Consider the following 11,825-nt stretch of genomic DNA (forward strand, 5'->3'; position numbering starts at 1 on the left):
TGCTTAATAGTAGCCAAGTGGTGAGGTGAATAGGTAGGGGTGTAGTATATACTTATAGTCTTAAAAAGTAAGCAGTGAGAGTGTATAAATAGTAAATACATTTCACATCAAAAAGTCATTTTCAACCATAGTTAAATGTGGAAATGACCTCACCCCTCAGTTTACTTAACTACCCCCTCCCTCTTTTTCTCGCTTGCTTGGTTGTATATTAGCTGTCATTTAAATACCTTTTTCTCTTTTCTATTTTGTCTTCAACATTTCTCATTAATTACTCACTCTATCATCTTTAATTAATTAATTAATTAATCACAAAAAATGGATAATGTTACAATATTTGTTAGAGTTCTATTACATGAATTCACATTTTTTACCCATCACTTTTACACTTTATTCACTGACGTGACAATATATGATAGATTGTTTTCATTCTGTGAGTCCCAATAAAAGTGTCAACATCAAACTTTTATGTGAGAGAGTAAAAATAGAGAGTATAACTTGAGAATTCAAGTAGTATATTATAAGAGCATTCACACTAATTGAGTTTTTGCACAATTTTTAAGAACGCCATGTAGGAGAGAGACAAAAATGGAAGAAAAAAAAAAGAAAAAGTAAAAAAAAAAAGAATCTGACAATTAAAAGAAAAGGGAAACCAACAGTTTAAAAGCACTCTGACACACCCTAGTAGGCACGTGGTGAACACGCGTCCGGTGGGGGCGCGAAGTGCGCCAAACGCGCAATTTCAACGTTTTTTTTTTCTCCTGCAAAAAAAAAAAAACTTGTTTTGCAAGAGAAAAAATTGGCTAAAATTTATGCATCAACAAAAAAAAATGTTGAAATTGTTACTGTTCCAAAAACCTTACTACGGATGCCCTAGCCCTTCTTAGATGGCACATTTGTTACTCTTCCAAATAAGAGGTCATATGTTTGATTCTCGTATGGACAGATACTACATTGTAATAGAGTCAGTTTTAATTAATTTGTAATGAGATCAATCAATTCACAAATAATTAAAGAACATAAATTGTTTTGAAATTATATAAACTTATTAATTTTTTTGAAAGGATATAAACTTCTTATTATTATTATTATTATTATTATTATTATTATTATTATTTTGTAAATACAACATATGATACAAATCTTCACACAAATTTATGTCATGATGTGATTTTATTCAAATAGTTTGTGATGATATTGAATAATTAGATAAGTATAAATTTAAGGTATTCTAACGTAAACTTATAAAATTTTTGGATACATAACATTTTATTTGAAACTAGTATTTTCACCCGTGAGTTGCACGAAATGAATTTGTTATAATATTTTAAGAAATATTTGAATCGATATACAATTATATAAATTATAACATCGAATATGAGTATGAATAAGTGTATAAATGCAATTATAGTATGAGTCTTCCTTGCATGCAACAAATATCACAAAAATTCAGTGTTCTAAAATAAGCGTATAAATGCAATAGGTAGATAATTTACATTATTGCATCATATTCATTAATTTAATTACTTGTCGGTTAGTTATTGCAAGATCTTGAGGTACACTTATATTTTGATATTCAGTAAGTATAACTATATTAGAAAAAAATTTACGTTGGAGTAATGGGATAATCAGTTCAGTAATTGTTGGTTGACCGAGCGTTGTGTTGGAGGAAGAAGATGATATATAGTGAAGATGATATTGCCCTTCACTATATATCATCTTCTTCCTTCAACACGTTGATATTCTCTGAACAAATAACTGTTGGAAAAAATTTAGCATAAAATGGCATTTTACTGGCAATATTGTGGTACAAATATATGTGGGGTCAACTTTCGATTTGGGTCGAGTCAAAGTGGATTCGTGTTCTTCGTAGTTAGACGAAAAGATTGATATATTGTACGCTCAAAACTGATAATGGGTGAATGAGAAATTGATTATCAAAGTTGACCCATTTGAGTTAGAAAAATATAGAGAAAAACCTTTCAAGTAACTTTTGTCCAACATTGGTTTGAGAAGTGGTTTGCACCACTACTTATACAAGAGTTTTTCTAAAGCTTATTGAATTGTATAACATAGAGGCTCTCTCTCTCGCGCGCGCGCGGGTGGGGGTGCAAATGAAATCCCAAAATGAACTTAAAAAGGCTTGACTCGTGCGCCGACACCTGCATGCACGAATGTAATTATGCCAAATTTTCATATTGTTTTTATTAATAGTATGGCCTTGCGGGTTGAATTATGCCAAATTTTCATATTGTTTTTATTAATAGTATGGCCTTGCGGGTTGAATTATGCCAAATTTTTATATTGTTTTTATTAATAGTATAGATTACATTGCAGAGAAATATATATACTGAACTATTACCATGAGTAATTCTAGTCTAGAATTGTATTACGAATAGGAACGTAGGGAATAATATATTTTATTAGGAATTCTATTTTAATTTACAATTGTATTAGGGATAGGAATTGTATTACCATATTTTACAATATTACGCACACCAAAATATTATAGGTCTGTTTTGGGCGGGAAGTTAAAACTGAGGATATTGTTTTTATTAATAGTATAGATTTATATGATACCAATAATTCTTTGTGAAGTCTTACTTATTTATTAAATACCTCGTAATGATTTATAAAGGTGTGTAATTTGCAACAATCAATATAAGAAAGAATTAAATTTAAATTTCATGAAAAATAAATTATTTGAAGTACTGTTCCATTGTTTAGTTAATAAGGAATAAGTTGTTGACAATAATTAATATACAGACTCAATACTCTTACATAATAAATATATGCGAGACAACGAGAGTAATATAAGAATTAATTTTGTATATTTTCTTTCAAAGTGCTTGGAAAATAAAGTACCAAAAAGAAGGGCAAAGAATTCATTTTTTATTGAAATAAATTATCTATTAACCAAATAATTGGTAATATGCCTGTTCACTTTGGCAAGAGCTCAGCGAATCAGGTTGCTCACGTGTTGGCAGAGTAATTAGTTCTTTGTATGTCTTTGGGTTGTGGGTATCTACCCCACCAAGTTGTATTTCTCACTTTTTTTTTTTTTTTTTTGAAAACGTATTTCTCACTTATTTAGCTCTTAATGCATCTATCTTGTTTTTTTGTAAAATATATTTTTTCTTAATTTTTTTTTGGTGGAGGTTTTTTCTTAAATTTGAGAAATAAAAATTCTCATAAAATTTTTCTATAATTATGTGAACAAAACATGCCATTATTAAATTGGTTTTAAAAAACACTTATTAAATTAAATGTTAATTTAATCATATTAATTTATCCAAATTTCCCTATATAAAATTATGATCACTCTTTAAGAAGAGCCCTTCCCCTATTACTTTGCCCTGTTCTCTTTCACCTTCTTGCAGAGTCCATAGTACTAGAATCTCAGCCCTGTCTAATCGTCTCCGGCGATCCACCGGAACCCTTTTCCGGCGTTTCTCCAACCAGACGCATTTTATAAACGTCTGCTTTTGGGGTTAAAGTTCTCACACACGATCACCACTTTGAAAAGAGCAAAATTCCGTGTGAACATAGACTTTGAGAGAGAGAGAGAGAGAGGGAGAGGAAAAGTTAAAAAGATTGAAACTTTCTTTTTGACTGTTGTGTTTTCAGTGAGCTGCCACAAGCCCACGAGCTAAGGCGCTTTTGTGCCCTAGGCAAAGTAGTGAGACGATTTTGTACAGAGATAGAGGGAGAGGCTCTGATTTTTCAGGCGGTTGAGTTTCAGAGTGAGCTCTGAAGATTCTGATCTTGCATGGTTAGGATTGGTGGTAAATTCTTGGCATTCACTTTAGTACTAATTTCCTTATAGAGTATGTTATGCTTTTAGTGTTGTTTTCCCTGTACTAGTGTGAGTTCTATATTTATGTTTCCATTTTCTTCTGCAATTAGTCCATTGATTTATGGGGTTTTGTTTTGATTTCTTGTTTTCAAGTGCTTTCTTTGTTTGGCTAAGTTGAGTTGATGACACATTGCCCTGAGTGTAGGCAGCTGCTATATGTATTTATCTGATTGAGCTTTTTATTTTTATTTTAAAAATTTCCCCTCTTTGGAAATAGGTTATGATTCTGGTTTGCTGATATTTGTGGTTTGTATTGATGATTGTACATGGATGCAGTATTCTTAGTTTCATGAATTAGACTTATGTTGAGTAGAGAGAAAGTTTAGTGCATAAACTCATGAGAATTTTAGGCTATCTTTTTGTTGTATATGATGAAACAAAAAGTAGTATTTGTAATTGAGTTGTCTTGAAATCAGTCTTTACTCAACCCACCCGGAAACCTCGCCTGTCCTGTCTGGTTATCTCTGCCCATTTTAATAAGCCCCTACACCAGACAGCTCCCAAACTTTTCTCGTAACATCCTTCCATGAAACGCCGAATTGGATTCAAACAATTTGAGCTACTTCAATCTCTCTTTGAGCTCGGTTATTAATTGCAGAGTAATTAATCTTATCGAGTAGTGATCTCAGGGGCTTCGGGGCTAATAGATAGGTGGTCAATGGTCATCGTTTTAGGTGGTGGAAGGATGATGTTTGGTCAGTTTGTTCAATTTCATGCTATGACTCGAACTAGAATCCATACATGGGCATAGATTCCGTGAATGATGGTAGGAACTGATCATGGTGTTCTTTCTAATTGTATATATTGGGAGTACTGTTCATATGTTTACACACCTGCTTCAATTTTTTATTGATTCAACAAATGATAGTCTTAAAAAACTATTCTGTGTTGTGTTGAACGTTTTGTTTTCTAGCTTACCTACATCATTATATTCTTATATCTTGGGCCATATTCATGCAATCATGCCTAAATGTTTCTTTGACCACAGCAGTTTATTTGTTTAAAGAATAGAATATCTTCAAGGTTTGGAATATTATGTATAATTCATGCTATGAAAACGTATATTTTAATGCAACCTGTAACAAATTGACAAGGCAGATTTTCAAAATTCTTTATTTGCTCACCTTAAACAAGTCTGACGTGTGTATGATTATTCATTATAAATGATAGATGTGACTATGTGCTCTGGAAATGTAATACTGATAGAAAATATAGTCACCAAAATCTATGTACTTTATGTTAATTTACTGCAATTTTACCTGTTAGAGTATCGGTCCTTGGCCTTGGGTATGGAGCAGCCTTAAATCTTTAGTCCAGCTGTCCCACCCTTAGAGGTGCCTACAATTCAGTGATCGGATTAGTCACTGTGTCTGACGGTAAAAAATAAAATATGTTAGGAGTGTTAGTCAAGCTCTCTTACTGTAAAGCTAGATGGATTTTTTATAGTCTCAATCCAATTATATATTTATTTCCCTTTTGGACCTTTGGGTACTCATCACATCCATTATGAAGAGATTTGAAAGCGAGGATTTTGTCACATAAAATCTATCTGATACAATTTTAAGAATTTTCTTTTTCAATGTATTTGAGTAATCATGGCCTGAATCCATCATTTGCTTTCTCTACCATTCCTAATTATTGCATTTACATTCTATGGTTCAGTGAGTGGGAGCATTCAAACAAAAAATGATGGAACACAAAAGGGGCCCTGTCTCTCTTGACCACAGTAGCATGACGCCTTTGACACCTAAACGGCTCAAGGCAGATATGCCTATTTCTTCCAAGGTTGTTTTCCCTTCGTTTTGCCTTGCAGTACTAGTGATTTATGTGTAATTATCTTCACTTACTTTTTGTTTTTGTTTTTTAATATGGGTGTGCCATGTGCACATGTAGTCAAAGATAAAGTTTCAAACTCTGCGTGCCATTGGCTTGGGTATTTTGGAACAGATAATGGCATGTTTAAAGCTAGTATTTGTGGTGGTCATTAGAACTAAATAAACCGAAACTTAAACTATAATCGGCTCAAATGGGAACAACCCATACCGACACTGAAAACATTGGTCAAGCTGTGGTTTGGGATTTTTACCAAACTAAATTTTTTTAGTTTTGTTTTGTTTGACCCGTAATCCAATCCAAAATCAATATTGTTATGGCTGTTCTATTAAATATTTGAATGTTTTTGGGCTTTTGGCCATGAGGGTGATGCTTTGAAAGTATTTCTTTCATTGTATTGTTAATTACGTTAGTAGCTGAAAGTATGGACTGTGTTTGATTTTTTTCCCCGTTGTCTGAATGCGTCATGTCTAGCCTCTACTTGTATCTAATATCGACACTTTTTTACTTTCCCCCCCGATAGGAAAAGAAAGAGAAGTTTGGTGAACGTATTGCAGCTCTGCAGCAGCTTGTATCACCATTTGGAAAGGTACCCCTGCCTAGCCTTGGCTTATTATATTACCAATAAATTTAAATTACTAACACCGAGAAGCAGTGTTTTGGATCATAAATTCACCTTTTAAGAGGCTAATTCGTTTTTCCTTTGTTTATATCGACAGACAGACACAGCCTCTGTTCTTTATGAAGCAATGGGATACATAAACTTCCTCCACGAACAAGTTAAGGTAAGCCAAAGTGACCCCTTAAATCTCTCCTTGTCCCTCCCTTTTCAGCTTTGCTTTCTTTTACTTTTTAACTCGTTCACTTCCAATCCTTTGTTAATTCCGCTCTCCCATTCTCTCACTTCTCATAAACATGGCTTTGTTGCGTTTTTGCTTCATTGTGGTTTTAGGTGTTGAGCGCTCCGTATCTCCATTCTACGCCACTATCTAATACACAGGTTAGTGTTAAGAGTGTATATCGAGATATATTCCCCTATGCTCTGCTGAATAAACGAAGGCCAAATTGCACTAAACCGTTAAAAGATTTCGAGATTTAGTTTTCCTTTAGATACACTTCTGGTTGCAGATTAGTGACACAGAACCAATGATTTTTCGTCCCTTTTATCTATTTTGAAAGGAACCGCACCCCTACAATTTGAGAAGTAAGGGCTTATGCCTCGTGCCCATATCATACACCGAGGGAGTAGCCAGTAGCAATGGTGCAGATATCTGGGCCCCCGTTAAGACTGTGCCGAAGTTCTAAAACCTCGCTCTCGAGTCTGATTCAAGACAACCAAATAAACGCGGTGAATGTGATAGATAGATTGCAGACTGGGATGGTAAAACCTCGTCCTCGGATGCCAGAAAGTTGTTGTGAATTCGAGTTCGAATGTCTAACAGCAAAACCTGGAGGCTGATACTATTTTGGTAAATCATTTAGCTAGTTATAGATCCTAGTTCTTAATTGTCCAGGTTTAACTGAAATGTATATGCATGAATGAAGAGATGTATAATTAATGATCTCTGTAGGAACTCACCCGCCATCAATGTTGTATTCCTTATATATGAAGTTTCTGAGAATGTGGAAATCCATTCTCTTATTCAATAGATCAGTTCTCATCTGGCACCGTAACAAATCCTTTACTTTTATTTTCATTTTTTTTTAGAAAATAAAGAAATGCATAATCTATAATTCACTAAAAAAATTGTGTTGGATTAATGTTGGTAGTTCTATACGAAATTCCTCTTCTTTTTTTTTTTTTGGAGTAATGAGAAAAATTTGCAGTCAATACTTGAGAGTATGTATTGAATAAATTTATATCTAAGAGTGTGTATTGAGTAAATTTTAACTGGTAAAGGACTATAAAAAAGGTAAATCAGTTTAACAATATAAAATTTTGTAATTATTAAATCAACAACTCGGACAGTACATGATTCTAGTAAATTGTCCGCATGGACAACTCAATTAGTCAGTGAGTGAAGTCGATTCTCACCCGCGAAAGTGTGCGAGTGTGCGAGTAATCTCTATCGGATTGGGATGTGAGGGTCTTTGGAGTTGGAAATTTAACCTTTTGGGAAGGAGAAGTGATTCTAGTAAATTGAGTTGTTAGTCAATCCGTTCTTATAAGTTGGTATATTTTAATGTGAGTGATGATATTAAATGGTGTACATTAAAGTCGTCACATACATTAAAGTCATCAATCATTAGGATGCAAAATCAATCAAAAAAAAAAAAAAAACTAAAAAGAAATAACCAAATCGAGCATTTTAATTCAAAGTCTGAAGTCATCAATCAGGAAAATCGCTCTGTGGCACGTCAGTAGAAAACGCGTTGAAATAAATTTTTAAATTGACAAATTTTTTTGACAATTTAATTTGCTGCAGAAAAAGAAAAGAATTTTTTGTTTTGTTTTGCTGCACAAAAAAAAAAAATCGGGGAGTTTATTCGCGATTTTTGAGAAGTTTTTATAAGTGTGATAAAAAAAGAGAAAATGAGAAGAGATAGAAAAAATAAAACAAATATAATTTTAAAAAAGAAAAAACAAAAAGTCAGGCCCGCCCAGCGTACACCTGCTTGGCAGCCACGCACGCGTCTTGCTATTGCCTTTGGATTGCGTGTAATGGCACTAATGGGTGCCAATAACTGCACCTTGCAGGAGCTCCATTTTCACCCTCTTTCCTTCTCTCTCTTGCCATGTAGATGACTTTTCTGACATAAACCAAATATTATCCCCTGATAGGAATGCTCTAAGAGCATTCATATCAGACAAGGAGCTACACGATTTTCACCAAATATTATCCCCAGATTTTCGTCCTGATTCCGATTCCGATGTGACAACCAAATACCTTATGTTAGTAAATTCATAGTTGTTTTATTTTTTAAATTAATTTAAATAAATAGTAAGAAGTAAGAAAACTTGAACTTTGAAAATTCAAACACCATAATAACATAACTTTATTTATCAAACATCACGATTCAGGCCATGCACTAAGCATGCAAATCATAGTAACACATACACAACCAGGTTTACACATTACAACATAGAATTAAAACACAACCAAACTTCACCGTTTACCCAGTACACACTATCCGATAATGACTGCAGTTCAAAATGACAACCTCGATCAGGGCTGCTTGTCGTCGATGACAGTCGAGCCGGTTTCATTCTGGGCTGCAGCATGGGAAAATGGTCTATTGCCACGAATAGGGATGCCAGCATCTCCATTCTTAAGATTCTCCTCGCAGCACCAAACCGTGGGAGGGTTGCAACACGGCCACGGGTACACAGCCTGCGCCGTGGTCACGAGAACCACCATCATCATCATGCCAAAAACAATGTTTTTTGCAGATGCCATGAAGAATAAAGGCTATATATATTTGGTATTCAGAAATATTCAGAATCTTCTTGCTAATATTTGATTATTGGCAATGAAGATTCGATCACTTCCCTTTTCACGTGCATTTATAGGAGCCTTCTTCGCTTTGCTATTTTTAAATGATATTATATTGGAGCTATCGACTGATCAATGTTTTGGTACTAACTGACAACAAGGTTCTGATAATTAAGAAACCATGGCTGATTGGTGGTGGAATAATACGAGAATTAATGAATATTTTTGTAGCACAGTCCAACAATGGTCGTCATGAATTGTTTGGATTAAGGGTTTGGCTCATTATTACTTTAATTTATCATATATTGAGATTCCAAATGAGTTATATATATATGATGAATGGGACGTTGTATACAATATATGTTGATGATTATGCATGGTAGATATATCTAAAATTTGATAGTTTTTGATAGTTTAAGATGGTTTGATGGTAAAAAGAAATCATGTAGGTCTCAAATAAGGTAAAATCTAAGAGGGTTAAAAAAACTTTTTACCTTAAAAGAAAAATTATCATCAAAATAATCAAAGTTACCAATTATACTTTTATAAGTCATTTTACATGTAATCAGCTAAGAGTAGACAAATAATTTACTAAACATCTTTTTATAGCTAGCTAAACTATCAACGGCCATGTTTGGTAAATGGCTGTTGGCTGATTGGGTTGGCTGTTTGGATTAAAAGGTATGATTTGTTGATAACATTAGCTGATTGTAGAAAGTTGTTTGATAGATTAGCTGTTAGCTAATAGGTGTTTGGTATAATTTCTTTTCTAAAAAAGTTAATTGAAAAGGCTGCTTTGAGTAGCCTTTTGAATTTTAGTATTTTAGAGTTATAAAAAGCTTATTAACCAAACAACTAATAGTGCTCAAATAAGCAGGGCCGTTCCTATAGTTCTATAGGCCCGGGGCAAGTGAAAAAAAAGGCCCTATACTACATTAGGAAGTTAACATAAATTTTTATAAGTAAATTTTAAATATTATATACGAGTACAAAAATACTAATGTCAATTAAATTGAAATAAAATTTAAAAATTTATGACATTTTACAAATACAATAAAATACTAATACAAAACTATTCATTACAGAAAATTTCTATGTGCTTTTCTAGATGCAAAGTCATCAATGACTTCCTCGAGATTAATATTGTCTAAGATATCATTTTAAATACACAATATTGCCAATCCATTTAGGCAACATTGTATAAAAAAAATTATAAAATTGATTTTAACAAAAAAAAAAAAAAAGGAACAAAAATGCCTGTGAAGAGTTTGCACTTTGTGAATCAATTAATCGGGTAAGTTTAACAGCAAAACAGTATTTCCTCGTACTTCTTAAATCAGGGTTTGGTGAGAATGCAATACTTTCTCCTCCTGCAAGAACTTAAATTTGCCTTTATGCAGGTCTTCACAAACTAATAAAATGTAAAGCACAGTAGTCTGTAAAGTTCTATGACTTCACAAACTCTTTACAAACTGGAGTATTTAATCAAGAAATGCAATTCACAGAATCACAGGATTCACAGTATACAAATCTTAATTGCTATTGCTATTAAGTATTTGCTAATTGCTAATGCTATTATTCACAAACTGGAGTATTTGCTAATTGCTATGAGTAATTGAATATATTAGGATAATAGGATTGCACAAATCTTATTACAGATTGAAATGAATTATTGAAATATTGAGTAAACATCTAATTGCAGATTATCATTTGCACAGAATTATTAACATACCCAGAAGGAAATCATTCAAATTTCAAATCAACAACCTTACATACCCAGAATTGCATATTTCATATTTGAATTATTAATAGAAATTAGAATTATAGAATAATAGCAAATAGCAAAGGACAAATTTATCATGAGTTAAAATAAAAAAAATACCTTTGCAATTAGGGCATTAGGCCGTGATTGTGTGCAAAATGAAGATGAATGATGATTAGGCGAAGCCGCGAAGGTGGAAGGCCCGGTGGTAAACTGGTAATTGAAGGCGGATTTGCAATTTTGCAGACAGCACTTACAGCAGGGCCAGTAAAATTGCAGATTGTGGAATTGATTTGCAGTTACAGTTTTGAGAAGGTGCAACCGGCGAGTGACGCTTGGACTCTGGACGGCGTGGGCGGTGGGTGCGAGAATGCGAGACTAAAACTCTAAGAGTCTGCGCGTCTCCTCGTCTTCGTCGACTCTTTCCGACCTCGGGCTTCCTCGCAGAGACGCGGACGGCGTTCCTTTCATCATAAACAATAAATTTTATTTTTATAATATAATATACTATATATCTATGGACTAAGGGCCCTACCTAGACATGGGCCCTGGGCAAGGGCCCAGCCTGCCCGGGCCTGCAAATAAGTCAAAATTGGCTGATTGACTGATTATTTACCAAACAGGGTCAACTAGTCAAATCAGCTAACACAATTGGAGCTATCAGCTAACAACTAATTGCCAAACACGCCCTACATGATTTAAGAATTAACTAATCATGCAAAATTTTTTTAAGTGATAATGGAAACTCGCAGTCACTATCCAGTCGTTATACTGTGGACCATGATGCACAATGCATTGTGGACCATGGGTCATGGCTGATACTGCAGTTGTGTTGAGCAGATACTGCAGTTATGTTGAAAGGGAACTGCAGTTACGCGGAACAGAGGTCATTTCATCCGTCTGGAACTGCAGTTGTGTTGAACAGATACTGCAGTTAAGTTGA

At 33.8% G+C, this 11,825-nt stretch overlaps 1 protein-coding gene and 1 long non-coding RNA gene across 2 annotated transcripts; one reads left to right on the plus strand and one right to left on the minus strand.

The window, feature by feature from the left end:
- The first annotated feature begins 3,328 nt into the window (after nt 1-3,328).
- LOC116024742 (transcription factor bHLH153) lies at nt 3,329-7,364 on the plus strand. The gene is made up of 6 exons (XM_031265722.1): nt 3,329-3,782; nt 5,516-5,638; nt 6,210-6,275; nt 6,406-6,471; nt 6,639-6,686; nt 6,866-7,364. The coding sequence occupies exons 2-6, from the start codon at nt 5,540-5,542 to the stop codon at nt 6,989-6,991; spliced, it is 405 nt and encodes a 134-aa protein (XP_031121582.1). The 5' UTR covers nt 3,329-3,782; nt 5,516-5,539; the 3' UTR covers nt 6,992-7,364.
- Nucleotides 7,365-8,651: 1,287 nt separating this feature from the next.
- Nucleotides 8,652-11,344, minus strand: LOC116024972. Its single transcript, XR_004099554.1, has 2 exons — nt 11,003-11,344; nt 8,652-9,018 (listed from the first exon to the last, which is right to left on the minus strand). It is a non-coding gene; the product is annotated as an uncharacterized LOC116024972 (long non-coding RNA).
- Between the last annotated feature and the right edge of the window lie 481 nt (nt 11,345-11,825).

This window comes from Ipomoea triloba, chromosome 7 (genome assembly GCF_003576645.1).
Source record: "Ipomoea triloba cultivar NCNSP0323 chromosome 7, ASM357664v1".
Lineage (NCBI taxonomy): Eukaryota > Viridiplantae > Streptophyta > Magnoliopsida > Solanales > Convolvulaceae > Ipomoea > Ipomoea triloba.